At 58.5% G+C, this 27,543-nt stretch overlaps 3 protein-coding genes across 16 annotated transcripts in view; 1 reads left to right on the top strand and 2 right to left on the bottom strand.

The window, feature by feature from the left end:
• Positions 1-12,514, top strand: part of SLC6A9 (solute carrier family 6 member 9) — a 31,639-nt gene extending 19,125 nt beyond the window's left edge. For 7 of the 8 annotated variants that reach the window (XM_012775925.3, XM_020289874.2, XM_020289876.2 and 4 more), the window contains 11 exons: positions 564-695; positions 1,042-1,312; positions 6,134-6,266; positions 6,472-6,606; positions 6,684-6,787; positions 7,437-7,674; positions 7,755-7,889; positions 7,999-8,098; positions 8,187-8,287; positions 10,970-11,140; positions 11,240-12,514. In XM_012775925.3, coding sequence (XP_012631379.1) covers positions 564-695; positions 1,042-1,312; positions 6,134-6,266; positions 6,472-6,606; positions 6,684-6,787; positions 7,437-7,674; positions 7,755-7,889; positions 7,999-8,098; positions 8,187-8,287; positions 10,970-11,140; positions 11,240-11,434 — 1,715 coding nt within the window. In that variant the 3' untranslated portion in view covers positions 11,435-12,514. Of the gene's footprint in view, positions 1-10; positions 183-563; positions 696-1,041; positions 1,313-6,133; positions 6,267-6,471; positions 6,607-6,683; positions 6,788-7,436; positions 7,675-7,754; positions 7,890-7,998; positions 8,099-8,186; positions 8,288-10,969; positions 11,141-11,239 lie in introns of those variants that run through there. The other variant, XM_075997540.1, reaches the window with a different exon arrangement.
• Positions 12,277-16,572, bottom strand: CCDC24 (coiled-coil domain containing 24). 5 transcript variants are annotated; one of them, XM_020289883.2, is made up of 9 exons: positions 16,493-16,572; positions 15,896-16,053; positions 15,516-15,691; positions 15,287-15,403; positions 14,494-14,571; positions 13,858-13,912; positions 13,328-13,397; positions 13,140-13,218; positions 12,277-13,051 (listed from the first exon to the last, which is right to left on the bottom strand). In XM_020289883.2, exons 2-9 carry the CDS (start codon positions 16,019-16,021, stop codon positions 12,277-12,279), a joined length of 1,476 nt encoding a protein of 491 aa, XP_020145472.1. In that variant the 5' UTR covers positions 16,022-16,053; positions 16,493-16,572. The 5 variants fall into 5 exon arrangements, with proteins under 5 accessions (XP_020145472.1, XP_075853700.1, XP_075853692.1 ...); XM_075997585.1 differs by having other exon boundaries at positions 12,471-13,055; XM_075997577.1 differs by having other exon boundaries at positions 12,729-13,055; positions 13,328-13,409.
• On the bottom strand, positions 16,471-27,075 carry B4GALT2 (beta-1,4-galactosyltransferase 2). 3 transcript variants are annotated; one of them, XM_012775934.2, is made up of 8 exons: positions 26,759-27,075; positions 24,781-25,136; positions 24,325-24,560; positions 21,197-21,387; positions 20,859-20,981; positions 20,637-20,741; positions 17,559-17,609; positions 16,471-16,618 (listed from the first exon to the last, which is right to left on the bottom strand). In XM_012775934.2, exons 2-8 carry the CDS (start codon positions 25,082-25,084, stop codon positions 16,549-16,551), a joined length of 1,080 nt encoding a protein of 359 aa, XP_012631388.1. In that variant the 5' UTR covers positions 25,085-25,136; positions 26,759-27,075; the 3' UTR covers positions 16,471-16,548. The 3 variants fall into 3 exon arrangements, with proteins under 3 accessions (XP_012631388.1, XP_012631386.1, XP_012631387.1); XM_012775932.2 differs by lacking the exon at positions 16,471-16,618 and having other exon boundaries at positions 16,720-17,609; positions 26,759-27,070; XM_012775933.3 differs by lacking the exon at positions 16,471-16,618 and having other exon boundaries at positions 16,720-17,609; positions 26,653-26,766.
• Positions 27,076-27,543: the final 468 nt, after the last annotated feature.

The raw sequence follows: 27,543 nt of genomic DNA, 5'->3' as shown, positions 1-27,543 counted from the left end.
AGGGCCTGGGCCACCCTCTCCCTGGCGCAGACCCCACTGCAGATAAAGGCTGGCCTCCTGCCCTGGTCTCCTGCGCCCCACCCCTGGCGTAGGCACCCTTTGCCCAATGCAGATCACCCCAAACCTGGCAGTCTGTTGTTTGGGCCTGGCCCTGCCAGCCTGCTCCCTTGAGGTGAGGAGAGGTGAGAAAAGTACCCCAAACTCCTGGGCTCCCTGTTCTATTTCCTGTGTTTCAACACCCCCACACACACAATGGTTCAGGGATATTTAAGGATCCCAGCAACTTATGTTTATGAAATCGCTTGGTTAAACCATCAAATCCCACCCAAACATGGTGGCTCTGGGGCCTGGATTCTGCCCAGAGCAGACTTCCTGGGAGCCTCTGTCAAGTTCAAAGACAGGCTGGGGGGAGTGTGCCTCAGACCCAGGCTCCTGCTCAGCGCCTGGCATGCTCCTCCTCAGGTCCTGCCTGATGGCAAAGGTTTTGCTGTTGGGTTCTGAGCAGGAAGCCCAGGGTGGGATCCCCCAAGCCCGCCCTGAGCCAGACCTCTCCCTGCTGCCAGGTGCCTTCATGTTCCCCTACTTCATCATGCTGATATTCTGCGGGATCCCACTCTTCTTCATGGAGCTCTCCTTCGGCCAGTTTGCAAGCCAGGGCTGCCTGGGGGTCTGGAGAGTCTGCCCCCTGTTCAAAGGTGAGGCGGGGCAGGGCCCTTGCTCACACACACAGGCCCCGGGGCTGTGCTGACTCGCCCACCTGTACAAACACTGCCGACCCCCATGGGGCCATATCAGTGGCCAGAGCCATGGGCGCACACTGGGGTCCATGTTTACTCGGCCTCCACCCTCCCCTCCTACCACGTGGATACACAGAACTCCTTGGCCCCCTACTTGCCCTGCCAAAGCCTTGACCTGTCCCTCCTGCGGCCTCCCTCAAAGCCTGTCCCTGGGGCCCATAGAAACTGTTAACCTCGCCTCCTTCCCCTCCTCCCAGCCCGCCCCACCCCCAGCAGCGCTGACCGTGCCCCTCCCCTCCCCCAGGCGTGGGCTATGGCATGATGGTGGTGTCCACGTACATCGGCATCTACTACAACGTGGTCATCTGCATCGCCTTCTACTACTTCTTCTCGTCCATGACGCACGTGCTGCCCTGGGCCTACTGCAATAACCCCTGGAACACGCCCGACTGCGCCAGCGTGCTGGACGCCGCCAACCTCACCAACGGCTCCCGGCCCGCTGCCCGGCCCAGCAACCTCTCCCACCTGCTCAACCACACCCTGCAGAGGACCAGCCCCAGCGAGGAGTACTGGAGGTGAGTCCCCCCAGGGCCGGGCCAGGGAACCTGGCGGCAACCCTCAGGCCTTGCTCTCCCCCTGATGCAGCCATCTGCAGACGAGGCCGGTGCACGCTCAGCCCTCCGTGGGGTTGGGAGGGGCCGAGGTGGCTGAAGAGGGTTAGGAGAAGAAAGTGACTGACAGAGAGCAACGGGAGCTGGGATGTAGAACTGGGGAGTCCTTACAGGGCAGCAGTGAGGGGCCTCCAGAAACCTGGCAAGTCAGAGGAGAATGGGGGCCAAGGGAAGGGATGGTGTCCTGGGGAGAAGAGCATGAGCAAAGGCCCCAAGTCCGGGATGAGCAGAAGCTGGTTCTTAGGCTGAGGCGAGCCAAGGAGGCGGCACCACTTTCACCGAGAGCCACAAGAATTAGGCTTACACTTCGCACTGCAGAACACAAGGAGCCACACAAGTTCCCTGAGCCAGGGGTGTCATGATCAAGACGTCCTGGCGCACTTTGTTCAGAGGTGACAAAGAGACCAGAGTCCCAGGGCCGGCTTAAGGGAAGCTGCTGCTAGAGGTGTCCTGGAATCCCTTGTCCCTACTGGTGGGTGGAGGGACAGCAGGACATCCTAGAGGAAATTCCCCATGTCCTGTTGGGGAACCCCTGGGCAGAGGGCGTTAGGGGTGGCGATGCCTCGTTCATTCATTCCACAAACATTCATGGCGCCTGCACTGCTAGGCCCTGTGTGCCCATGATGGGCCTGAGCGGCCCAGAGCCCTCACAGGAGCCCTAAGGAGCTCACAAGCCAGTGGGGAGACAGATAGCTGGTCACTTCAGGGGCAGGAGCCTTGGCGAATGGTGTGGACTGGGCAGAGGGGTAGTGCGTAGTGCTAAGGGGACGAGGCAAGCAGAAGTGGTCAGGGCGTCCCAGGAAGAGAGAGCAGGAAGCGGGGGTGTGAGTGCCCTGAGCAGGTGAGCAGAGGCCAGGGGGCGGCAGACTGGAGCTGGGGCAGGTGGGACAGGGCAATAAGACAGAAGAGGCCAGCAGGCACTGTATAGCACGGGCTTCCTGTGCCAGGCTAAGGGTTGGGGCTTTCTCTGCCATGTGACAGAGACCCACAGGGGAAATGGATGAGGGCCCAGGGATACCTGAAGTCACAGCAGGTCCTCTAAGCCCAGTCCCGACTGCTCAAACCCCGAAGGACCCAGCTTCCCTGTGCCAGCCTCTGTGCTGGGCTAGAGGCTCCCAAAGACAGGCAAGCCATGGCCATTGCGCTCGAGACTCAGTGTGGAGAAGAGAACTGCTGCCCCAGTGAGGGACGGGCAGACTGTCACCCAGGCACTGGACAGATCATTTCTTGAGCACCTCCTAGATTCCAGGCCCTGCTCTCAGAGGGAGTCAGACACAGGGACACTGCCTCCCCCGGAGCTCACGCCCAAGTAGGTGTTGCTCTGCGTTTGAGGCATGGTGTGGACTGGGCAACTTGATCCAGACTGGGGATGATGACACTTCCTGGAACCTCCCAGAAACACAAAACCCCACCCACCCCTCAGTCTGCTCGCCCCTCCCAGATGCCCTAGTGGTCCTGGGGCCTGTCTGCCAGAGATTCCCAGCCCTGGAGCCACCCAGGGCAACACTCTGGAGATTTGAGCCAGTAAAGTCGGAAGCCTGGCTGGGCTGGGGGGCTAGCAGAACTCCGCAGCGGGGGCTGGAGCCGGGCCTGCCTAACTGGCTGCTGTCCCAGGCAGGACTCCTTGCTGGCAGAGTGGCTCCCTGCTGCCCCCTCCTGGGGAACCTGGGAAATGCCCCTTAAGACAGCTTCCCGGGCAGGCTTCAATGAAGGGAGCAGAGCAAGCACCCCCGATTCCTGAGCACCTACTATGTGCTGGGTGTATTATCTCAGTAGATATTATCTCTGTTTTCAGATCTAGAGGCTGCTGTTTAGAGGTTCAGGAGCTAGGCAGCATTCACTGCGGCAGGATCTGTGTGCTCCAGCCACTCTGGCTCAGCTGTGGCTTGGTGTCCCTGGTGTGAATTGGGCTGATGGGGCTGTCTGTGTGGGTGTCCTTCGTCCACACTCTCCAATGTCCCTTTGAAAACTGCATGATCTCATTGGAGCCCCACAACAGCTCTGTTAGGTAGTGGCACTATTTTAAAAATCATGGGCAGGCATTATTTTAAAAATCGCCATTTCACAAATGAGGGAAGCAAGTCGAAAGAAAGATTAAGAGACTCCTCTAAAGTGGGAGAAGCACAGAAGGCAGATTTCCGAGCCCATGTCTGCCTCTTGCTCACTCACCCTTCTCACTCGCCGTCCTCCCTGCCTCGCCACTGCGTCACAACCTTGTTGTACAGTCCAGTTCCTGCGACTGGCCCTACACTCGTCACCGGGCTTTCTCACCTCCATGGCCCTGTGCTGCCCTCCTCCTGGCACCCAGCGCCTCTCCCCAGCGTCTTCATGGCAGCTCTGGGGTCACACGGCCCTCGCTCAAACCCTGGCTCTGCCACTTACTCGCTGTGTGGCCTTGGGAGGTCACCAAACCTCTCCAAGTCTCAGTTGTTCATCTGTTAAGTTGGGGTTGCTACAGTGCCTACTTGGTCCTAAAGATGAAGTGACATAGTGCTTCATGATTCACTAAGGACAGTGACGGGCGCTCACAGTCGCTGCCACTGCTGGAGATGCAAAGACAGCTTAGGGGGTCCTGTTCTCAAGGCCTTCACTGTCTGCTTGGGGAGATAAGATGTGGATGTGTGGGTGGAGAAATACAAAATAGCACAGAGTGATCCCAGAGATGTTCCATATGAAGAGACTTGTAAATAGGTTCCGAAAGTTCTTAGGTTAATTGTTTGATCTCAAAGGCACGGGGTCCCAAAACAAAACAAAACAAAACACTAAATATTGCGTCATAAAAATAAAGCTAGAATTCATTATTTGGTTTCCAGGCTAGCCTTCTAAATGCTTTAATCCCTAGTATTGTACTGCTGTACTCTTGTAATAAAAAAAAAAATAACATAGGCCAGGTGTGGTGGCTCACACCTGTAATCCTAGAATTTCAGGAGGCTGAGACAGGAGGATTGCTTGAGGCCAAGAGTTTGAGACCAGGCTGGGCAACACAGCAAGACCCCCATCTCTACAAAAAAATTTTTTTAATGAACTGGGCATGGTAGTGCACACCCATAGTCCCACCTACTTGAAAGGCTGAGGCAGAAGGATCACTTGAGCTCAGGAGTTTGAGAACAGACAAAAAACTCCTGCTCTCACAGAGGACAGGTAACAAAATAACTAGGCCAAATAGTCTGACAGAGGCACCAAGTGCTGTGGAGGGAAATAAGCAGAGGAGGGGAGGGGTGCCCGGCTGCGACTCGGGCTGCACTTACAGCAGTGTAGCCAGAGAAGGCCCCTTGGAGAAGAAGACACGTGAGGAAAGACTTGAAGGAGTTGAGGGAGGGAGGGAGCCGTTTGGACAAGCCCTGCTATATAGTGTGCGGGTCTCAGTACAAAGTGAAAATACGAGGCCCCTGTGTTAAGAACATGTCTTAACACATGTTCACATGTGCTAAGAATTTGGAGATGATGATGGCAGAACATTACCCCAAGCACAGGCCCTGTGTGACTACTTGGGTCTCATGCGTGTGTGTGCATGTAGATATTTGGGGAAAGAGCACCCCAGACTGAGGAGACAGCATGTGCAAAGGTCCTGGGGAGGGGGCCTGCCTGGCATGTTTAAGGAACAAGGAAGCCAGTGCTGCTGGAGAGGCAGCAAGAGCAGGAGGAGAGGTGATCAAAGAGATAGCAGGGCAGGGGACGATGGGTTGCCTAGGGCCTTGTTGCCACAGTAAGGGGCTGTGGCTTTTCTATAGTGAGAGACAGGAGCCACTGCAAGGTCTGGCGCCAAGGGATTATCAAAATGTCCCTACAAAACCCTCAGAGGCTTCCCATCACCCTCATGGCTTCTTACACTCAGGTACCTTCCTACCTGTCACCTTCTGTCTTTCCCCACTGTTCCAGCCTAACTCAGCTGCCCCATGTGCCCAGGCTGGGCCGTGCCATTTCCTGACCCCCTGCCCTGCTGCTGCTGTTCCCTCAGCCTGGTACACTCTTCCACCCCTCCTCACCCACCTCCTCCCCGGTCCTCAAACCACAGCTCCAGCCTCGCCTCCTCTCGGACGCCTCCCACCCATGCCTCTCCCCAGGGGACTGAGACGCCCCCTTGGCGTCCCTGCAGCACCCTGTACTTATCTCTGCCCTAGACCTGCCCACCCAGAGCAGTCCTGCTTGTCTCTTGCACCCTCTTCCCTGAGAGCCGGGTGATGCCCTGCAGGTCTGCAGGCCCAGCACCCAGCACAGGGCCTGGCTGATTGGGAGAGCACGGCTGGGGTGGCGTAGGGCGCCGGACGGAGCCACCCAGAGGGAGGAATTGGGTCCAGTCTTTGCTGAGCACTCCACTGCCTCCCTCGGTTCACTGGAGATGGGCAGAGTAGCGCAGGTGACATGCTCACAGAGGCTTCCTGAGCTGACACCTAATAGGATGAGGAGAGGGCATTCCTGAAGGGAGAAATGCCCAAGCAAAGGCCTGCGGTGGCCTGATGAGGGACAAGAGGAATGCCCAGGCCGGGGGTGTGATCTCCAGGAGCCCTCGAGGGTCCTGGGGGAGGCTGCAGAACTCAGACTTGCGTCCTGCTCCCCAGGGGCTGCAGCAGGCAGGGGGTGATGGGCCCGCAGGGGCCCCCACCTCACACAAGCTGGCCAGTGGGACCTTATGACAAGGGAGGGAGGTGTCAGGCCAGCCCTGGGTCTTGGGAGTTTGTTGCTGGCAGCAGGGGCTGGCCCTCAACGACAGTCTCCTCTCCCCAGGCTCTACGTGCTGAAGCTGTCAGATGACATCGGGAACTTCGGGGAGGTGCGGCTGCCCCTCCTCGGCTGCCTCGGTGTCTCCTGGGTGGTCGTCTTCCTCTGCCTCATCCGGGGCGTCAAGTCTTCGGGGAAAGCAAGTATCCTCCCGCAGCAGGATCTGTGTCCACCCAGAAGACCCTGCCTCCCCCACCTGGGTTGCGCGTGTGTTGGGGGCAGGCTGGGAAGGGAGTGGAGGGACACGGGAGGGGGAGAGGGACCAGAGGGCGGTGGTGGGCCAGGGGCATGGTGCCCAGGGTGGGGAAAGCCCAGAGGCGTCATGGAGCCCGTCTTGCACCCAGGTGGTGTACTTCACGGCCACGTTCCCCTACGTGGTGCTGACCATCCTGTTTGTCCGTGGAGTGACCCTGGAGGGAGCCTTCACAGGCATCATGTACTATGTAACCCCACAGTGGGACAAGATCCTGGAGGCCAAGGTGGGTCATGGAGGGGAAAGTGACAGGGAGGGGCCTGCCTCTGCCCACAGCTCCTCACCCGCCATGGCTCCCTGCAGGTGTGGGGGGACGCTGCCTCCCAGATCTTCTACTCGCTGGGCTGTGCGTGGGGCGGGCTCATCACCATGGCTTCCTACAACAAGTTCCACAACAACTGTTACCGGTGAGCTGCCCTTGCTACCTAGAGGCTGCCCGTTCCCCGCCATTCTTTGCAGCCTGACCCCGGCTCCAGTGCAGCCCCCTGGCCCACCGGGACCCCTTCCACTCATGGCCTTGATGTCCTGGGAACACTGGGTCTGGACCGAGTCACTGGAGAATGGGGAGAGAAACTGGCCAGAGAGAGAAGAGGGATGGGGACAATGATGTCCCAGGGGCCTGTGAGCACTCAAGAGCCTCAGGCTCACTTAAAAAGGCCCCGAGCACACTTTGGGAGGCCAAGGCAGGATGATTGCTTGAGGCCCGGCATTCAAGACCAGCCTTGGCAATAGCGAGATCCCATCTCTACAAAAAATAGAAAAATTAGATGGGTGTGGTGGCATGTGCCTATAGTCCCAGCTACTCAGGAGGCTGAGGCAGGAGGATCACTTGAGCCCTGAAGTTTGAGGTTGCTGTGAGCTATGATGATGCCACTGCACTCTAGCTTAGGTGACACCGTGACACCCTATCTCAAAGAAAAGGCCCAGAGCAGACCAGAAAAGGAGCTGGGACCTTTGTTTCTGAAGCTTGCCCTGTCTCCTTGTCTCCTCTTGGCCCCAGTTGGGGAGAGAAGCCAGCGGATCTGCTGAACTCTGCCTCTGATTTCCTCCCATCAGGGACAGTGTTATCATCAGCATCACCAACTGTGCCACCAGTGTCTACGCTGGCTTTGTCATCTTCTCCATCCTTGGCTTCATGGCCAATCACCTGGGGGTGGACGTGTCCCGAGTAGCAGACCACGGCCCGGGCCTGGCCTTCGTGGCTTACCCCGAGGCCCTCACGCTGCTGCCCATCTCCCCAGTGTGGTCCCTGCTCTTCTTCTTCATGCTCATCCTGCTGGGGCTGGGCACTCAGGTATGAGCTCCGGGCAGGGCTGGTGGCCTGGGGAGGGCTGGGGCGGGGCAAGTCCTTGCTCTGATGGTGGCATCCTGCAGTTCTGCCTCCTGGAGACGCTGGTCACAGCCATCGTGGATGAGGTGGGGAATGAGTGGATCCTGCAGAAAAAGACCTACGTGACCTTGGGCGTGGCTGTGGCTGGCTTCCTGCTGGGCATCCCCCTCACCAGCCAGGTAAGAAACCCGTGACAGGAAGCCTGGGCCTGAGTTACCGGGATATATGGGGAACAGGTTGGGGCACCTAGGCCACGGGCACCCCAGCTCAGCTGCCCCTGGCCCACAGGCAGGCATCTACTGGCTGTTGCTGATGGACAACTATGCAGCCAGCTTCTCCTTGGTGATCATCTCCTGCATCATGTGCGTGTCCATCATGTACATCTACGGTAAGTGCCCAAGCTCTCGGCACCTCCCGTGTCCCAGCCCCTGGCCCGCCCACCATCCTGCCGGCCTGCTGACTCCCCATCTCTCCAGGGCACCGGAGCTACTTCCAGGACATCCAGATGATGCTGGGATTCCCACCACCCCTCTTCTTCCAGATCTGCTGGCGCTTCGTCTCCCCCGCTATCATCTTTGTGAGTTCCTTGGCTGGCCCTCCCTTCCCCTGCTGCCCCTAGGCCAGGTGTCCTTCTCTTGGGAACCAGCAAAGGGAGAGAGCAGGAGCTCCGCACCCACAACTGTGGCCACTGGGAGGCTGAGGGAGGTCGGATGGGTGTGTGAGACTCAGAGCCACCCAGACCTGGCCGGGTTAGGAAGGGAACGCTGAGCCCTGTTTGACTGACGACACTGCGCAGGCTTAGAGGGGGAAATTGGCTGGCAGCAGGTCGAATGAGTCAGCCTTCCCTCCCTGGTGCTCCTGCCTGGAGTCCCTAGAGGGGCCTCAGCAGTCATTATTAATATCGGTGCCGCCCGTACCTCGCTGATCTCACCTCCCGGCCCTCACAGAGGAGGTGCTCAGGGAGCGTGGCTGTGTGGTATGAAGGTGTGAGCGTCCCAGAAGCAGCCCCAGGACCTGCAGCGCAGGTTGTAGAAGGCTGGCGGTGGCTCTGCACCAGGGGCAAGGCCGGAAGCCTCCTAGCAGTGAAGGGGGCTGGTTCAACAGCTGGGAAACTCCCATAGAGGAGCTGAATCAGTGGGAGGACCCGCCATGGCAAGGAACCAGGCACTTTCTGCACACTGTTCATATATTAACTCCCAATACCACTCTCCAAAGTGTAACTGTTAACCCCATTTTACAGATGAGGAAACTGAGGCACAGAGATGTTAAGTAATTGGTCCATGGTTCCACAGCTAGTAAGAGGCAGAGCCAATGACTCAGATCAGGCCTTCCGGTTCAGAGGCTGTGGGCTGGGCCAGCGCTGCGCTAGAGGCACCTCTACGGCGGGAGGGTGGCCCAGGGCTAAATCCATAGATTCGACTCCTGTCCGGGTGGGAAGCAGAGGAGAAGGGGTGATGGTCACTCCACAGAGAAGAGGCAAGGCTGCCTCTGAGTGACAAAGGGCTGGCCTCGCAGCAAGAGCAGTGTCCGGAGTCACACTCTTGTCATGTTTCTCAGAGCCGCAGGGGGGCTGGGCACTGCACTTCCACTGTGGCTTATGTTTCTGAATGAAAAGGCCCACAGAGGGCTGAGGAGTGTGGGATGTTCCCAAGCCTGGCACAGGCACGGGCTCTGGCCACTGGCCCAGCCTTGAAACAGGAGGAGCGGAAGTCTCCTGTCGTGGGGAGGCTGGGGAGGGCAGGCACCACCGAGCAGCACCGCGCCCTGCGCAGCTCTGCAGGGAGCGTGCTCCCCACACTCAGAACACAGTGCCGTCCTGGGGACACGCCTGGGGCACCTGCCAGGGGCAGGAGCCAGCAAGAAGGCAGGCACAAGAAGGCTCCGCAGGTGCAGCCTCGGCCTGGGTCTGGCATCTCCACGAGGGTGCAGCAAAGCGGGCAGTGCCCTCTCTGCCTGGGAAGCCGGGCCGGAGTTACCTTTACCGGGGGCTCTGGGCTCCATGGGCACATCTGTTTCTGTGCTGTTGTGGTTCCTTTTGGGGCTTTGCTTCTTTATATTTCTGAAAAGCTCTTTCTGACAAACTCCGTCCTTCTGTCAACTCAAATAAGGGATTTGTCCACACGTGGATAGGTATCCATTCCGGGAAACTTGTGTGCAGCGTCCCAGGAGGGGTCCCCCTGTTTGGATGTGGGTCTTGCACACTAGAGTTTGGTCACAAGGAAGGCCGGAGGAGCCCGAGCTCCAGGATATGGCTGAAGTCCCAGGAGGAGGATGCTGAGCCCTCCTGGTATACCAAGGCACCCCCGAAGCTCTCTGGGTGGCTGGTGAGCCACAGGCCCCTCCCTCTGCCTCCTTTCACTTTTTTTGTTGTCGTAGCCGCAGGCTTTATTTCCCATCTCACTTGTCTCTCTCCAGAGAGGCTCCAGGAGCATCTACAGCATACCACTCACCACTTCCAGCCTTTGGAGCCTCCCCGGACTGAATGTCACTGTCTCCACAGCCATAGACAGACAGGGCTTCACCCTGCCCTCTCCCCATCCCCCTCTGCCTTCTGCACAAATCCATTCAAATCAACAAATGAGACTGTGCCAGGCACCGTACTGGGCACTGGAGACCCTGAGCTGATGCAATCCCAGGAGCTCCCAGGTCTGCAGGAAACACTAAACAAAGTAACTCTAAGGGAAGCAGATGGCAAATGCCACTGAGAGGCCCTTCAGAAGAAGACGGGGTAACCTGGGGCGGCTTCTTAAAGGAGGTGGCACTGGCTTAGGGTTTGACAGAGGCAGGTGCAGAGGGTGATTTCCCAGTAAAGGGAGAGAGGGTGGGAAGTGCTGGGTGTAAGGGAAATGCTGAAACAAGGTGGCAGCAAGACAAGCCGAGAGCGCTTTGCAAGGCGAAAGCCTAAAGCTGGGGATTTGGCCTCCTTACCTCACTAGGAAATAGGGAGCCACAGTGAGTCTTTGAGCAGAACTGACTGGCTCCCAGAGGCAGCAGCAGCTTGACTGTTGTCTGGCCAGCTGAGGACTATGGTGAAGAAAGACCTCTCCCTCCCATGGTGCCTGCCTGCCCACCGTGCCCCAGATCCCAGCTCCGCCTGCTTCTTCCACTGCCTGGATGTTGACAGTCACCCCTGCCCTGCCTGAAATGCCTCTTTCTAGCTTGGGGAGCTGCAGAGGAAGGGGTACTGATAGGAGGGATGCCTGGGGTCTGCGTGGGGCTCTGGATGGGCCTCACGCCCGCTCCCACCCTCTCCTTGCAGTTCATTCTCGTCTTCACGGTGATCCAGTACCGGCCCATCACCTACAACCACTACCAGTACCCGGGCTGGGCCGTGGCCATCGGCTTCCTCATGGCTCTGTCCTCTGTCCTGTGCATCCCACTCTACGCCCTGTTCCAGCTTTGCCGCACAGATGGGGACACCCTCCTCCAGGTGAGGGCTGGGCAGCCAGGTGAGGGGGGGATGGATGGAGCTTAAAGGCTCCCTCTGACTTGCCCCCACCTCTGCGTCCCATGCCTACCTCTCATGCAGCGTTTGAAAAATGCCACAAAGCCAAGCAGAGACTGGGGCCCTGCCCTCCTGGAGCACCGGACTGGGCGCTATGCCCCCACCATGGCCCCCTCTCCTGAAGATGGGTTCGAGGTCCAGCCACTGCACCCGGACAAGGCCCAGATCCCCATGGTGGGCAGTAATGGCTCTGGCCGTCTGCAGGACTCCCGGATATGAGCACAGCTGCCAGGGAGTGGCCCCACCACCACCCTGTGCTCCCACCACAGAGACTGGGGAGGCAGTGGACAGGTGTCACTGCCTGCCCCCTGCCACACCCTGGCCAGGACGGCTGCTGTCACCTTGGCCACCACTGCTAGTGTGGTCATTTGTGCTCGTGTCCCCAGTGTTTACACGTCCTTTGGATGCCAAGATGGCAGCTGGGGGTGGGGGTCACGAGGGGAGGGCTGCCAGGGAGCCCAAAGCACTTTGGAGGGGTCTCGGGCCAGGACCTCCATGGCCTGCCTGGCTTTACATGGCCTCTGATGCCCTCGCACTCTGCCCTGAGCTGAGGTCTGGGTAGGTCCCCACCTGTCCCCTCCTTGGGCCTCCAGCCCCATGACCAGTGTTCCTGCCCTCTGAGTAGACTCCAACCTCTGCCCAGGCAAATTTGGATCTTCCTACCAGGGGGCAGGGGGAGGGGCTGTGGGGTGCGCAGTGTTACTTGTCAGGCTGCACTGCCCAGCCCTGTTTATCTGTGTAATTATTTTTGTAAAAATTGTATTATCTGTGGTTGCCACCCCTCACCCCCAGCCTCGGGTCCAATCCGTCTTCCAGGCCTGCTTGCACCTCACTCGGCTGCTCTGGGGTCTCTGCCCCTCGTCCCAGTCCTGGCTGTCAGGCCCAGCCAACAGAGACTGTGACCCAGCAGCCTGCCCAAAGCACTTGTTTCTGGGGGACAGGGGTGGGGACTGCTCAACAGGAGGCTCAAGTCCAGAACCCTAGGGAAGGGGACCCTGCACGACACCCTCTTGCCCCCAACCAGGCTAAAGGCCCCGTCTTCCCAAACATGCTGCCCTTGTTCACGTGCCAAATGGCCCCAGCCCATGTGCTCCCATCCCCTCTCTGGAGTCAGAGCTCCTTCTCCCAACACTGCAGTGTCTGTCTGTCCGTCCTCTGTGCCCTCTGTGCAGTGACAGCCCCTGCCACGCCACCTCTAATCCTCTGTAGCAATAACGGTGCACCGCCCACCCCCGCCCATCGTGCACCACTAGGATTTTAAAGTCCATAGATTTTAATGAAATTTCTATTCCTGTCTCTGAGCTGCTGCTGTGCTTTGTCTGGGGCCCCCAGGGAACAAGAGTCAGGGCTGGGATGGGACCTCTGTCTACAGGAGAAAGGCCAAAGGCTTTGAGCACTGGGACAGATGCCCAGCCGCACAGCCCCAGATACAGGGATCTGGCGAGGGGGTGGGGCAAGGGCCAGACAGACGGACAGCCTTGGGGTCCTGGTGAGAGCGCTTCCAAGACTCCAGCTGAAGCTGGCTGGGCCATGGCAGCTGAGAGGCAGCAGCAGACAGGGCGCATTCCAGCAGGAACAGAAGCCCACTTCGTGACCAGCCCTTCAGGTTGGCGCCTGGGGCACCGCACCGGACACTGGGGTGGAAGCTGGCCCTTCCCTGGGTCTGCACTGAAGCTGCCGTCCCCAGCGGCAGCTGGCGGCCTGGCCTCCAGGTCGGGGACAGCGCTCCAAAGGAGGTGTAGGCAGGTGGTGTTGGAGAGGCGCAGCCCAAACTCCAGCAGCCCCACGGAGGCAAGGAGGGGGTCTGAGGCCCTGAGTGGAGGACCCCAAGGGCCACTGCCTGGACAGGAAGGAGGTACTGTAAGGAGGTGGTGACCTGATCCTTCAGCCCACCCTGCCTGGCCATCTACCTGCGTTGATTTACCTGTGGTTGGGAGAGACACAAGAAGGCCCCAGAGATGCCTGCAGCTCCTGTTCCATGGCACTCTTCTGTTCCTTCAGCTCTGGAGGACAGATACAGCTGAGTCACGGTGCCCAGCTCTTCCAGGGTGTGTGCAAGTGCATGGTAGAGAGCAAGAGGCCGGGTGCTCTGGGCCTGCTTGGGGTTCTCACCTGCCAGGGTGGGTTCCAGGGTTGACTCAGAGGGGTGGCAAGCCCGCAAGGACTCCTCTTCCAAGCAGTGCTGCAGGGAGAGCTGGGTCAGTGCCCAGCCTTAAGGGAGGGGTGGGACAAGGGAGGATACCGAGGCCAACATCCCTAGGACAGGGCCCAGGAATGAGCCTGTGCAGCGCCCCCAGCCCAACCGCCATGAGGGCAGCCCCCAAGGGAATTCCAGCCCTGCCAGAAAGCTGAGTTTAGTGAGATGGTGGTGGGGCCTGTACCCAGACTTAGGTGAAGGAGGCGGAAGACCTGAGGCAAATGCAGCAGGTTAGTCTAAATATGCTGGACTTAAGCGCTCAACCAGAATCCTGGGCTTCTAGGATTTCACACAAACACAATGTGCACAAGCGAGAAATGGATGCAAGAGTCACACAACCTTTATGTGCACATATGAACAAAGACACACGCATACACCCAGGCGAGAAGCATGTGTTTACGCTCAGCACTGAGGCTCTGGGGGAAGGCCCAGGGCTGCGGCTCACCTGCAGGATGGGGATCTCCCTCTCCAAGGTGCGACACTCCTCTTCCAGGAGGCCCCTGGGACACAATCATGGCAGCCAGACCCAAAGTCACAGGACCAAGTCTTACCAAGTCCACCACATGGCCCCAACCTCCAGCCTCACTGAGAGCCCCTCCAGCCCTACTTTCTCAGCCCATGTTGCTCTCTGCTGCCTGGCAGCTGCCCCAACATAAACTTCCAGCCCCCATCAGTCTCTTTCTGGAGAGGATGTGTCTCCTCCTTGCCCACCTCACAGCTCCCAGCCTGGCAGCCACCATCCTCTCTCTTCTGCACTATTGCCCTAGCCTGTGACTCTTCTTGTCTCCATCCCAGCCCTTCCCCTGCTTAAAACCCTTTCGCCTTTCATGGCTACCCTCCACCCCTACCCTATGTCAGGATAAATTCCTGGGGCCCTGGCCCCTCTGACATCTGTCCTTGGCTACCTCCTGGTAGCAACCTCATTAGCTCTGCAGCAACTGGCTCTGTCGTACAACTAGGCCTGACACCAGATATGCTGCCCCAGCACCTCAGGACCCGTCCCTGTCTCCTGTCCTGTCTCCACCCCCACCTACACCTAAAGGTGCCCCTGGGCCTCACCTCAGGTGCCCCTAGGCCTCACCTCAGGTGTCTGGCAACCTGATGAATGTTGGACACATTCAGTTGGTCCTTCAAAATGCTGAGGTCCCTGTGACTGCTGCTGGCAGATGAAATCAACATCACTCTCCCCATATTGCCCACCTCAGGTCTTCAGGACACAAATACCATTTCTCCTAGACAATTCTGTGTGTTTTCTCACAAAGGCAACATGTATAGTGCAATGAGTAAGAGTTTGGGAGCCTGGGTTTGCAACTGCCAACCTTCACTGTGTGCAACCTTAGGCAAATCACTTATTCTTTCTCAACTTTAGTTGTGTGTAAAATGGGGATGTGTTGCCCACCTCCCAGGGCTGTGTGAGGATTAGAATAAGAAGCTGTTACCATCCACTTCTTATGAACATGTATCTCATTCAGTCTCAGCTGTAAATACCACCCCCTCTCTCATCTGTCCCTACTGCTCTAGCCCCGCCCTCAATGCTGTTCTCTAGGCCTGAGGAACAACTGCCCACTGGACATGGCCTCCTTTCCTCCCTCTTCCTGCAAAGCTCTTCTCTCTTTCATCTGCTAGAACACTGATTTTCATACTACAGCACCCAGATCAAACCAGTCACTTTCTCCAGGAAGCCTTGCCTGTGCCCAGCCTGGTTAGGTGTCAGGTTAGGAAACCTCTGGGTTTCCATAGCCCTCACATCCTAATCTCTACCACAGTGGCTATAATAGCATCCAGCTCCTCCATGGAGCCAGGTGGAACCCACCAGCTGGCTGGGGCCCACTGACAAGTGGGGACAGATCCCTCCTCTCCTACCAGCACTTTACCTGGGTTCACCAGCTCTCGTCTGGAATATCTCTCGTTCTGGCAAATCATATCTGGGCTCCTCCAAGGCAAAGCGCAGGACCCTGGGACTATACTGGGCCCAAGCCTGGGCCTGGTCCCTGCAGAAGGTACACATGAAGGAAGGTGAGGGGCTCCTTTCAGGAAACCACAGGAAAGGCGACCCTGGCTCCTTGTCAGGAGCAGGGACAGGCCCAGGGCTGAGGCTCCCACCTGCCCTCGCAGATGGCTTTATGGCGGAGACCCTGGAGCAGCAGCCGGAGTTCCTGGCGCACGAGGTCCCTTAGCGGCGGCGGCGGTGCCAGAAGAGAGGAGGGGTCAGAGATAGGGTGTGAGCTGGGGGTTTGGGAAGATCGAGCCTCTTGGAGCAGTGCCCGTAACATCGCCACCTGCAAGCAGAGCTGGAACGCCTTGCAACTGGGGAGGGAGGTGACAGGAGTGGGGTGGGGGGCTGGGGGAGTAAAGGATAGGGCGGACAGCAAGGTCTGAAAAGACCTCAGGAGTTACCGGGCAAGGCCAGGGACTGGAGGAGGAGAGAAATCAGACGAGCGGTGGGGCAGGCCTGGGGCATGGCCCACCCTCCCACTCCCCACCTCCGCCCACAGCTCCAGGCTCAGGTCCACCGCCGCCTCCCCCAGAATCCTCTTCACTTCGGGCCGCTCCGGGAGCGGAACGTGCTCCTCCACCAGCTCCCACAGCGACGGGGAGTCCCGGGGCATGGCCCGCCAGCGCCACAGTGCCCCGCTTACACCTGCGGGGCAGCAGTTCGGAGCGCGGCACTTACTGCTAGCCCGCGGGTCGCCCGAGTCACGCCCACTCACGCCCCGCCCGACTCCGGGCCCCGCCCCCAAGCCCCACCCAAGTCCCGCCGCCGGCCCCCGCGCTGGAATTACCCTGTCCAGAGCCGCCAGTCCCTGGCGCTGTCTCTTCTGCCCCTCTCCGACTGACTCTCGGGAGCCGCGGTTCCAGGCCACGGCGCCCCGGAGCCGGGAAGTGGGAACCCGGGTCCTACCCTACCTCTTCCGCGCGGCCGTCACCCAGGAAACCGCGCCGCGACCCCAGGCCCCGCCCCTCGGAGGCGCCGGCCCCGCCCCCGCCAGGCCCGGCGCGCGGCGGGCAGGCTGAGAATCCCAGCTCGGCGGGAGCGGTGCTGGTGCGTGGAAGCCACCCAGAGCCCTGACCCCCAGTACCTCGGGCTCATCCCCGGGCACTCCGGCCTCGGGGAAGGTGTAAGAATTGAGAAACCTCAGCCCACTAGGTTTATTACTTCGTTGTCTCGACTGGCCTGGAGGCAGCAGCAGCGTGAACTTTTCTCCCTAGGGCCAGCGGAGAATCAGGACAGCCCCCGACCAGGTGTCCTTCCACCGCAACACATTCGGGGTAAGTAGGTCCAGGGACCCGGATCCCCATCCCCAAACAGACAAGGGGACTGCTCCATTCACGTTTTTTACTAAAGCACCCACACAAGTTTCTGTGCAATGTACAAACACAAACCGGCCCTGGGGCTACTGCCTCCTTTCTTGAGACAGGGAGGCGGGAACCAGACTGGTCCAAGCCCCACCCGCCCCCCATGCATAGGCCAACCAACCCCAAGACCCCAGGCAGCGACACAGCACCCTCTCCGGTCCCCTCCTGGGGCTGCTCCTCAGCAGGGGGCACACCAAAGCTTGTCCCCTGCCAGTTGAATGAAAAAAGTTTCCCCTCCCCTGGAGTAAGGGGTTCCTCAGATTTGAGAATTCCCCCTGGAAGAGACACTGCCCTCTAGTCACAACTCCCACCCTTCCAGGCCCTAGGGGACTCAAGGGGGGGAAACTGAGGCACAGAGAGGTGGAGCGACCTAGCCCAGGCCACTCCGTGAGGCAGTGCAGGGGCTGGCCCGACCCTGACAGTGACCTGGGCTGGGCTGGGGGGATTGGGGCAGAAAGGAGGGTTGACCCTGGAGAGGGCCACAATTGAGGGGCCTGCCAGGCAGGAAGCCCTCCAAAGTGGGTTCTGAAACTTCCAGGTGCAGCTGAGGGGGGAGGCCTAATGAAGACTCTCAGAAAACAGAGCCCAGTCTCAGTCCTAGGGGTCCCCCACAGAGTAGCCACCAGCCAGGCTGTAAGTCAGTCCTCTGGCAGGCAATCCTCGGCACTGAGAGCCTGTGTCCATTAGCATCAGCCCCGAGAGTGCCATGGTGGGGGCCGCCCAATGTCCACTGTGATATTGGTGAAGAGCGGTTGCCGAGACACCTCCAAGACCTGGTACTGCACTGACCCGATGCCATCTCGCTTCATAGTCTGCTTCGTGTTCTGAATCCTGGTAAACCTAAACAGGATGAAATGGTCTGGATCAGGGCTAAACACCAAACCCAATGAGGGATCTCTGGGTCAAAGGCTTACAACATCCAGGCTCCTGCCAGCGCTGACTGGGCAGGAGCCCTTCTGCTCTTGCATCTGCCTTCAAAACAGATCTCATCCCCTTAGGTCATAAAACAGAATTGTGACACCGTCACAAACCTCTCCGCTCAGACTTTCCTTCTAAGCCTGAGACCCAGACATGAGGCACCCTACAGGCACCTCAAATGCAATGTGTTCTACATCAGCTGTGTCATCTTTACTCCCAAACCTGTGCCATCTTCTGTTCCTCATCCTTCAGTCACCCCTTCACTAGCTACTTATTAAGCAGCCCCATGTGCCAGGCTGTGCTCTGGTACTAGGGCTACAGTCAAGGCCAGGACAGACAGGTCCTTCTTCAGGCATGTCTGCTTCTCTATGGTAGTCAGATAACAGTTAAGGAAGAGGTCAGAGTGCCAAGGGAGATAAGAGGGCTGCCTTAGAAGGAGTGGGTATGTGACATCGAGCTGAGGGGCAGGGGAAGAGGGGCCCAGGCAGAGGTCAGAGCACATGCTGACCCTAAACTGGGAGTAAGACTGTGCACAGCTGAGTGGCTAAACCTTAATGGTCAAGTGGAAAAAGAAAATAATACCAGCTTGGATTGGAGTATACTACACTTGGGCAGGGCTCTGTAAGTCAGAGTAAGCAGCTCATATTTTATTCTGTGAGTGAGACGGTACTGAGGGGTTTTAACCCACTTTGCAGGGCAGGCCATGAACTACAGAGGGACAAGGGGGAAGCAGGGAAACCAGTTTGAAGCCATCGTGATAGCTCAAGTGAGATCAGAGGTTGGACTAGGGTTAAGGTAGTAAAGGGCAACCGGGTGAGGTGGCTCATGCCTGTAATCCTAACACTCTGGGAGGCCGAGGCGGGTGGATTGCTCGAGGTCAGGAGTTCGAAACCAGCCTGAACAATGGCAAGACCCTGTCTCTACAACAGAAATTAGAAAACTAGCCGGGCGTGGTGGTCATGCCTGTTGTCCCAGCTACTTGGGAGGCTGAGGCAGGAGGATCACTTGAGCCCAGGAGTTGGAGGTTGCAGTGAACTGTGATGATGCCACTGCACTCCAGGCTGGGTAACAGAGCAAGACCCTGGGGAGAAAAAAAGGAAGGAAAGAAAGAAAGAAAAAAGAAAGAGGTAGTAAAGTGGGAAGGTGGATGGGCTCAGTTGTGTTAGGACTTGCTAATGGTTTGGATACATAGAGTGACAAAAAGAAGAATCCAGGAGAACTCCTGGATTTGAGGCAAAAGCAACTAGGTAGACAGAACCACCATCTACAGAGTTCCTAGGGCGAACAGTTTCTTGCAACCTTTCCATTCCACACCCAAGGCAGACATCACTAATTGATGATGGCACCCACCCAGACAAGCTAGTCCCAAAACAGGACCAAGGCTCCTCACATGTACTTGTAGAGCTCCACTCCCATATCTCAAATGTTTTCATCCTCTCGGTCCTGAGCTCAGTTCAGATCCCTCTCCTGAGCCACCCAGTATTGAGCATGCTCCCTTAGCTGCTGCCCTAAAGGCCCTCTTCTCCCAGGCTGTCTTCCCTTCCCTGCGGCCCAGGGTTTTTATCTGAATCACTTTTTCATCAGCTCCCTGACCCCTGGTGCCTCAGGCTTCTGCCAAACACTAACCCAGCATCAGTGCTGCAGCCCACCGCCCCCATTCCTATACCCTGGATTCAGAGCAGAAAACCCTGGTGTCCAAGCTGAGAACACAGCACACCCCCGCCCCTGGTCCTTACCCCAGCATTCCCCCACAGGCCCCAGCAATTCCTTCAGGCCCAGTCCACTTCCTCTCCTGCTATACTCAGCAGCCAGGCCAGCCCTTCACCTTCCTCAAACTCCAAGAGTATGCCACCCAAACACAAATCTGATCCTGCCTCCCCCTGCTCCCTTCTATGACTCCCCAGTCTCTCTGAGACAAAAGTTAAACTCACAACCTGTTGGTATTCAGACCTCTAATATCCAGCACTGACTCCCCTCCTGTCACTACCAGCCTTCAGAGATCTTATAGCCAAACAGTCTCAGACTCTCAGTATATACCATGCATGTTCACATTCCAGACTCTTGCAGATATGATTCCCTTTATCCACACAGGGCTCCTCCATCAGACTGGTGAATATAGCACTGTGCCCAAGGTAGGCATGAGACAAACATCTGCTGAATGAATAACTCTTTTCAAATTCCAGTTTGCCATCACCCCCCCAGGAAGTCTCCCATATCACTACCCCTTCTTCCAGGACAGCATTTTGCCCTGATCTCCTTGTGCTGTAATTATCTGTCTCCCTGCCTAGAATGAACTTCATGAGGGAGAGCAGAGATTGGGGATGACTGCTCTGGGTCCCCTGTCCCCATAAGGTTTGGCACCAGTCACAGAGCAGCAAGAAGCCCAGGAAGCCCTTGTCTATATTCACACACCCTTTAGGACCTTCTCCCCGCCAGCCCCAGGCACCAAATGTGGCCACTTCCTAAGAAATGGAGCTGCCTCCTCCAACCTCAGGGGTGTTGGCACTGTCTTTCCATGCCCTGTCCCACACTGCTCAGGCCACCTTTGTCAGGTTCCCCAGGAGCTGTGCCCAGTGCCTGCTATCTTTCATCCTATCTGCTCTGGCAGGGCCAGTATAAGCAGAGGTCTTGTAAGGTACACAAATGAGGACTGCAAGGGCACCAACAGGAATGTAATCTACTCAATGAGCCCTGACTTCCATTTCTAGTCACCTCTAGGCATCAGGCCAGGGGTGGGCAATATCTGGGGCTGAAACTGAGGTGGGGGTGAGGGACAAGGATCGGGGTGCCAGCTGTCACCTCTAGGAGTCAGGGGTCTAGGGCCTTGGGATCACCTCTGAGAATCAGTGGCCTGGAAGTCACCTCTCAGGGGTCAAGGATACTTGGAGGCCACCTCAAGGGTGTCAGGGATTGGGGGCACTTGGGGTCAGGGGTGCTGGAGGGGGTCACCTTTGAGGGTTGGGCTCGTTATGCTTGTCCCGGTCATGCTTGATCATGCGGTAACGGCCTATCCGGATGTCTGGGCGTGAGATCTTCATCCCAGTCAGGGAGATCCTGAGGATGGGGACAGACTGACTGGAGCAGGCACCAGGAAGGGCAAGGAGCCCCCCCAACAGCCTGCAGCTCACACCCTCACCCAGCCAGTCTACTCCCCATCCCATCCCTACTCACCGGTTGAAGATGTCGTCATCCTCGCCACCCCAGCCCCAGTACTCGTTGGGGAAGCCATTGATTCTCAGAAACTGGGCCTTACTCAGGCCTGACACACCTCCAAAGTAGCCAGCATAGGGCAGCCTATGGCATGGGATGGCAGGTGTCAGTAAGAGTCCCAAGGGGATTCAAGGCGAAGGACAGAGAGGGAGTGGCAGGAATGTGCAGCTGGGACCAGGGAGGATCTAGCCCAGTCAGAAGGGTCTGGGCTGGGGCCAGGAGCCAGGAGCAAGCAGGGCACTGGGCCTGGGAGTGCAGGGACAGGATGGTCTGGGTCTAGCTGAGAAGACAGCCCTCACCGGAAGCCGAACTTGTCCATGGCAGTGGCAAAGTGGCGGGGCTGGTCGCCGCAGCGGTACAGGTTGCGGTCATCCATGGGGACCAGGTCCACATCACTGAAGATGAAGCAGTCGTAGGTGGCGTCCTCCTTCAATGCTTCTAGGAAGCCCACGTTGAGCAGCTTGGCCCGGTTGAAGGTGTCCTCACCATGCTGAGGTGGGGGGAGGGCAGGTCAGCTCTGAGCCTGTGACCAGCAGTACCTGCCACTTTACCATGCTCCAGAGCAGTCCCTGGGGGCCTACTACCCACCCATGGCTCCTCCAGACTCTCAGGATCAAGTCCAGCTTTTATTCCAGATCTGGCTCCAGTCTCTTCCTTGGCCACTGCCTCTTCCTAAGGCCCAGCCACACCGCACTCCTCACCAGCCCCAGAACTCCCAGCCTGGCCTGCCTCCGGGCCTTGGGGTCAGCAGTGTCCCCACCTGGAATGCTCTCCTTCACTTTCAAACTCACGTCTGGAAAGGCTCCCCTGATCAAACCTCCCACCCTAGTATGCTTCCTCCTTCCCTCCTCTGCACTTTGTTTATACCAATGTCTGCATAACCAGTTCTGGTTACATAGAGCTCTCATCCCATTCGCTCACTCAAAGATACCCTGTGGCCTTGGTGCCAGGGGAAATTCTGGAGATGAGCGGCCCTGGTCCCTATCCCTGCTGAGCATATAGTCATGAAGTGAGATGAACAATGAATGCCCAGATGCCCAATGTCAGTCCACGGGGACTGAGCCATCAAGCCTCAGGCACCTGCCCCCTCTGGCTCATTTGGATCTTCATCTGACTCCCTGGGTAGCCTCTGAGACCAGGACAGGACTGAGCTAGATGCACTTGTCCTCCCAATGAAATGACAAAGAGAGGGCCTATAGGTAGTCACAGCCCAGTGAGCCTGGGGTCCACTGAGAATGGGGCTACAGGGATCCAGGCTATGGAGACTTAACCCTCTTAGTGTGGTGGGCCGAAATATCGGCTTTTGCGTCTAGGGTGAAAAAGCTGATATTTCAGCATGCTGCACTAAGAGGGTTAAGCACCAAATTCTGAGCAGAGCAGGGAACATTAAACAGTAGGGGCTGACCCCTGAGTCCCTGCCCCAACCCACAACCTCCAGGCTATAGCCATAAAGGCCCCTGGAGAGGAGGTCTGGCCTGGGCCTGGTGGGATGGGAACTGCTCCGCTGGACTGCCCAGCCCCCTGCTCCCTGCCTTCCCTCTCCTGCACCTTCTCTTCCACCGGCCCCAGGAGGGATTGTCCATGTCCTCTTGGCCCATCAGCACTCCCTCTGACCTCCCTCACCATCCAGGAGCCCTGGGTTTCCCCCACACGGCTCATAAACATGCTCAATTCTCTCCCATCTAGAAAAACACAAACCTTCCTCCAGCCACCACCCTACCTTTTGCCTTCCCTTCTCAGCAGAGATTTTTTAGAAAGCGTTGTCTCCAATTGGATATCTCCATTTTGTCAAATCCAATTCCTTCTTCAACCCACTGCAATCTGCTTCCGCCCCCACCATGCCCCTGAAATGGCTCTCGCTGGGCCCACCTTGTTGCTAAATCCACTGGACGCTTCTTGTCCATGTTCCTCCTCACTCCCCCACAGCGCTCACGCAGCTGCCACGCTTCCTTCCTGACACTGACTGCCGGGCTTCCGGGACACCACACTCTCCTGGGCTCTGCCGGCCCTTCTGGCCCATCCTCTGAGCCTCTGGAGCAGCCTCTCTTTCTCCACCTATCCCTTAAGTGCTGGCTTTCTCCTCGCACGTCCCTTGCTCCCTGAGCAGGTCAGACATTGTTGGTTTAGGGACCATCCACACACCAGTGCTCCCAGATCCCTCTCCCCACCGCAAACCTCCCTCCTTGGTCCAGACTCATTTGTCTACCTGCCTGCTACACATTCCTCCTGTACTTCCCACAGGCACTCAAACTCATCACATGCAAGAAGAATTCAGAGTCACACTTCCCCAGACCTGGCCCAGCTCCTGTGTCCCTGTCTCACTCACAGGCATGGCCACCCCCACAGCAAACAGCCAAGACAGAACCCTCGCACTGTCTTGATATCACTCTCTTCTCACTCTCCATGACGTCTCCTCTTTCATCCCCACGACTGCTGCCCTCCTCGTAGGCACTGTTCTCTCTTCCTAAGTGGTCACCCTGCCTCTCATTTCCCCCTTCCACCCACTTGCCACATGCAACCAGAACAATCCTTTAAAAAGCAAACATACATGTCACTCCCCTCTTACAACCTCACAATGGTGCCCCACTACCTTTAGGCTAGAATCCAGCTGCTTAACGTGCCTCCCAAGACCCTTTTTGGTTTGGTCTCCACTAACCCCTCCAGCCTCATCTTTGCCACTCAGCCTACATGTTGGACCCCCGCTTCAGCCCACAGTTCCCAAACACAGGAGAACAGCTCTCTGGCTGGGCCCTGTGTCCTCCAGGTCCCTTTGCCTAACATGCTGGCCTCCTCCAGTCCCTGACACCTATTCATCCCTCAGGACCTGTCTCAGCAACTGCTTCCCAACCCCAGGCTGGACCAGGCCCCTCTGTGCTCCCACGGGCCCTGTTCCAACTCCACTCACACACCATTCACCTGCAATCTGTGGGAACCCATGTCTGGGAGGTCTCTGTGGGTAGGGAAGGCCTTTGTCAGATCCTGTCTGGGACCAAGTGGGCAGCCCTACCAGGCCCACCAAAGGGCTCGGGCACTTAGCTGAGTTCCCTGGTTCTAACTTTTCCTTTCCTTCGGGCCCACAACACCTCCTCCTCCTCAGCATACCCTAGGCCTCCACCACCACGGGACAGGGCTCACCCCCTTCTGAGGCTATGCACGCTCCCGCCGTGTGCATGCCAACATTCACATGCACAGACTCCTTCACACACACCCAAATGCGTACATGTGTACACTGACAAACACGTACACATCCATGCCCATGTACGTTCCAATATCCACACTACCGTGGGTGGAGAAGGACCACAAATGCCCCCAACCCACATATGCACCAACATGCACATGGGCTCTGCACCCCTATGGGCAGGCAACCTACAGGTACACGTGCGTTCCTTGGTAGCTAGTGTCTAACGAGGAACCACAGATAGCGCACCTGGTTGATGACATAGACGCCATAGCGCAGCCGTTGCCGCCTCAAGATGGGGTGCAGATAGTGGAGCCAGTAGCGTAGGTGGTGCTCTCGGTGTCTAAAGGGGATGATGACCGCCACTGTCTGGGCTGGGGTGCAGTCAGGCGGTGTATAGCGGCCACCCAGAAGCACGCCTGGGTTCTCCCTCTGCACCCGCTCCAGTGGCATGGGGGAGGTGAACTCAATCAGCAGTCGGCCCACTGCAAGCAGGATGGTGTCAGGATCAGGGCCTTGGCCAGAATCCAGGGACATCAGCCCCCTCCCACCCCCAGCCTGGGCATGCACAAGGGAACCCCAAGAATAGCCCTCTTACAGCAGATCCAGACCCTTGGCACCCCTATGAGTCCAGACTCCATTTCCCTAATCAAACTGTAAGACCCTCTTCCCCACCTCCAGGCAGACCCTACCCTCCAGGCTTACCCAGACCAGGCGGCGAGTCAGGACAGGGTGGCAGCACAGGAGCCGTGGGGCCAGGCCGGGCACTGGGGACCTCAGGGAGCCCAGAGCTGGGGGCAGTGGCGTTGGGCCGGGAGCAATTGCTGTTGCTGCTGGCAGCCGGGTGGAGGGCACGGGGAGGGCCACGGGCACTAGAGCGGGTGAAGAAGGCCAGGTGCTGGGCATAGACGTCAAAGTAGAGGATGACGGCCACGAGAAAGTGCAGCAGGCAGAGAAGGAGCACAGCCTTGCAGACGCGCTCCAGCGTCCCCCCCAGCAGTCTGCTCATCCCGCAGGTGGCCACCGGCCCGTCCACTGGGCCCGGGCATCCGGCTGCCGGCCTGAGCAGGGTGTGACAGAAACAGACCCAGCAGGTCAGGGCAGGGCGGGCAAGGCTGCCCACCCCCTCCTGCCCAGCTGCTCACAGTCACGGACCCACACATCACACTGCTTGCTCCCACCCTTTGACACTCATGGACTCATATTCTACCTGCGAACAGATACCCAGACAAAGTCCCTGGCAACTCAGTACTCGTACATCCTCAGGCACACCCCACTAAGCCACACACATTTACCTTCCTCCATTTACCTTCCTCGACTTCACCGACACACACACACTCAGGTTCAAACCCTCATTGCTCAACTCTACACACATACCCATATATTCCCAAGAACACAGACATGTGAACTCTGATCATGCTGGTTCATACCTAAGCATGGAAACATGTTTACCTATAGACTCACATGTGTACCTGTGCCTCAGAAAACAGACATCTCACAGGGCAGCATCCTCAACCCGACTCATGGCTTGGAGAAGGGGGGAAGGGAGACCACTTATGAGTGCTGAGTATCTACAATAAGTACTTTATACTTATGACTTCATTTAGTCCTTCCAGGAGCCATGGTGGGAAGTGGTTTGGTCATTCAGGTCCCAGCAGCAAGCAGGCTGGGCCAACTGGGACCAGGCTAGGAAGGGGCCCTGAGCATCCAGAAGACCCAAATATGGATCCCTTCCCACTGGAGCACAAGGCCAAAATACAGGGTGGGGCAGAGGACACCCCTCACCTAAGACTTCAAGGCCAGTCCCCTTGAGACTGGGACAAAGGCTCTGGGGCCTGCCTAGCACAGCTGGTCTGATTCCCAGAACAGGGATGCTTGGGCCCTGGAGACAGGGGCACAGCACAGGGCATGGCAGGAAGGGGTCTTGCCTGGGCGATGGCTCCAACTGTGGTTCCAACAGAGCAGCAACCACTTTTGGCAGTGCTTCAGGGAGCTGGGTGAGTCTCACTCACAAACAACAGAACCACATGGACACCCTGGTACCAGCTATAGTCACCCACACCCAAACACACATACAACTACATATAGAGTCACAGACACACCCGGGTGACAATACAAGGAGTCACACACTCACAAACAAAGCTGCTGTTCCTGGACGTATACAGCCATCCATCCAGACTCCCAGGCAGCTCACACCCTGACCCACGTGCAAACATTCCCACCCCTCCCTCCGGGGCAGGGGTTCTGGGTCAGGCTGGTGGCCAGGCTGAGGGGTGCGTTTGGGCGGGGCTGGGAGGCTGAACACGTGGCACCCCGGGACGGGGGAGGCAACAGAAAGCGGTGGGTGTGGAGCCTGGGGGTGAGGGATGTGGATTGCGGGGAGTGGATGTGGGGCGGGGGCCGAGGCGAAGGGGAACCATGAATGGAACGCCTCCCTCACCAGGAGGCCGGGGCGAGCGAGGACAATGAGGGAGGCCGGCTGGGGGCGGCGGAGGAGCCCAGGAGGGGAGCCGGGAATGGGATGGGGGTGGGGTGGGGGAAGCCAGGCCGGGGTCTGGCCGCCAGCGCTTCTCTCACCCGGTCCTGGGTTGGGGTATCGGGGCCGCGCTCGGGGTGCCCCTCACGGGGCCGGGTCTGGAATCTCGGGGCCCTGGGTGGTGGGCTGCGCGCGCTATCCTCTCACCCGGCGCTCGGGCTCAGCAGGGGACGCCGCTCCGGTTCGCGCAGGGTTCCCAGCTCCGGCAGCTGCGGACAGCTCCGTCCCCCATGGCCCGGCCCCGCCGCCTCCCGCCGCCCGGTCAGCGGCCCCCGGGCCGCCTCCAGCCGCCGCCACGGGCCATGGAGCCGAGCCGCCCCGGGGGGCAGGGCGGGGCCGGGCGGCCGGGCAGACCCACTGACCGGCGGACCGACGTACCTCCGCGCCGCCGCCTCCCTCCCGCGCTACGGCGCCTCGGAGAGGCAGGCCTGGCCGGCGCGCCCGTGCGCGCGCCCCCGCGGCCCCCGCCTCCAGCGCGCCCGCCACCGCCGTGCGCCGCTCCGACGTCCGCCCTGGCCGGCGGCCGAGCCTCGGGACTGAGGAGGCTCCGAACCCGGCAGGGGCCCCGGCAGGGGCGTAGGAAATTGGCTAGGCCCATCCAGCGGGTTGGCATAGAGGTCGGGTCTGAGAGAGGGTATGGATTGGTCAAGGCCCTGAGTCGGGAGGGGACTGGGTTGGAGCATGAACTCAGCCTAGGAAGGGGACCTTGAGGTAGGGCGGACAAATTGCAGGCGTCCAGCAATGTCCGCTCTCCAACGGGGCGTGATTAGAGGTTGGTCAGCAGAGAGGGGGCTGCTGGTTGGGCAGGACCCTTAAACATGTGGATCTGAGGTGACCAGGGTTTCTAGGGTAACAAGTGGGGTAAGAGGAAAAAAATAGAGATTGGACAAGAGTAGGAGGAGCTGGATAGGGCCCTGGGAACAAGGATCAGA

The sequence above is a fragment of the Microcebus murinus genome, chromosome 2 (assembly GCF_040939455.1).
Source record: "Microcebus murinus isolate Inina chromosome 2, M.murinus_Inina_mat1.0, whole genome shotgun sequence".
In the NCBI taxonomy this organism is placed as follows: Eukaryota; Metazoa; Chordata; class Mammalia; order Primates; family Cheirogaleidae; genus Microcebus; species Microcebus murinus.
This window is presented reverse-complemented; position numbering and strand designations above follow the sequence as displayed.

Bases quoted from the DNA above. Each gene is read 5' to 3' on its own strand.
- CCDC24 (XM_020289883.2), bottom strand. From the start codon at position 16,021: ATGCCCCGGGACTCCCCGTCGCTGTGGGAGCTGGTGGAGGAGCACGTT. The intron at 15,692-15,895 runs GTGGGGAGTGGG...CTCTGCTTGCAG, and splicing joins GCCTGGAGCTGTGGGCGGAG to GTGGCGATGTTACGGGCACT. The intron at 13,398-13,857 runs GTGAGCCGCAGC...CTCTCCCTGCAG, and splicing joins GGGAGATCCCCATCCTGCAG to CACTGCTTGGAAGAGGAGTC.
- B4GALT2 (XM_012775932.2), bottom strand. From the start codon at position 25,084: ATGAGCAGACTGCTGGGGGGGACGCTGGAGCGCGTCTGCAAGGCTGTG. The intron at 21,388-24,324 runs GTGCGCTATCTG...CCCCCACCTCAG, and splicing joins GCGTCTATGTCATCAACCAG to CATGGTGAGGACACCTTCAA. The intron at 17,610-20,636 runs GTGACCCCCTCC...CATCCTGTTTAG, and splicing joins AACGAGCCCAACCCTCAAAG to GTTTACCAGGATTCAGAACA.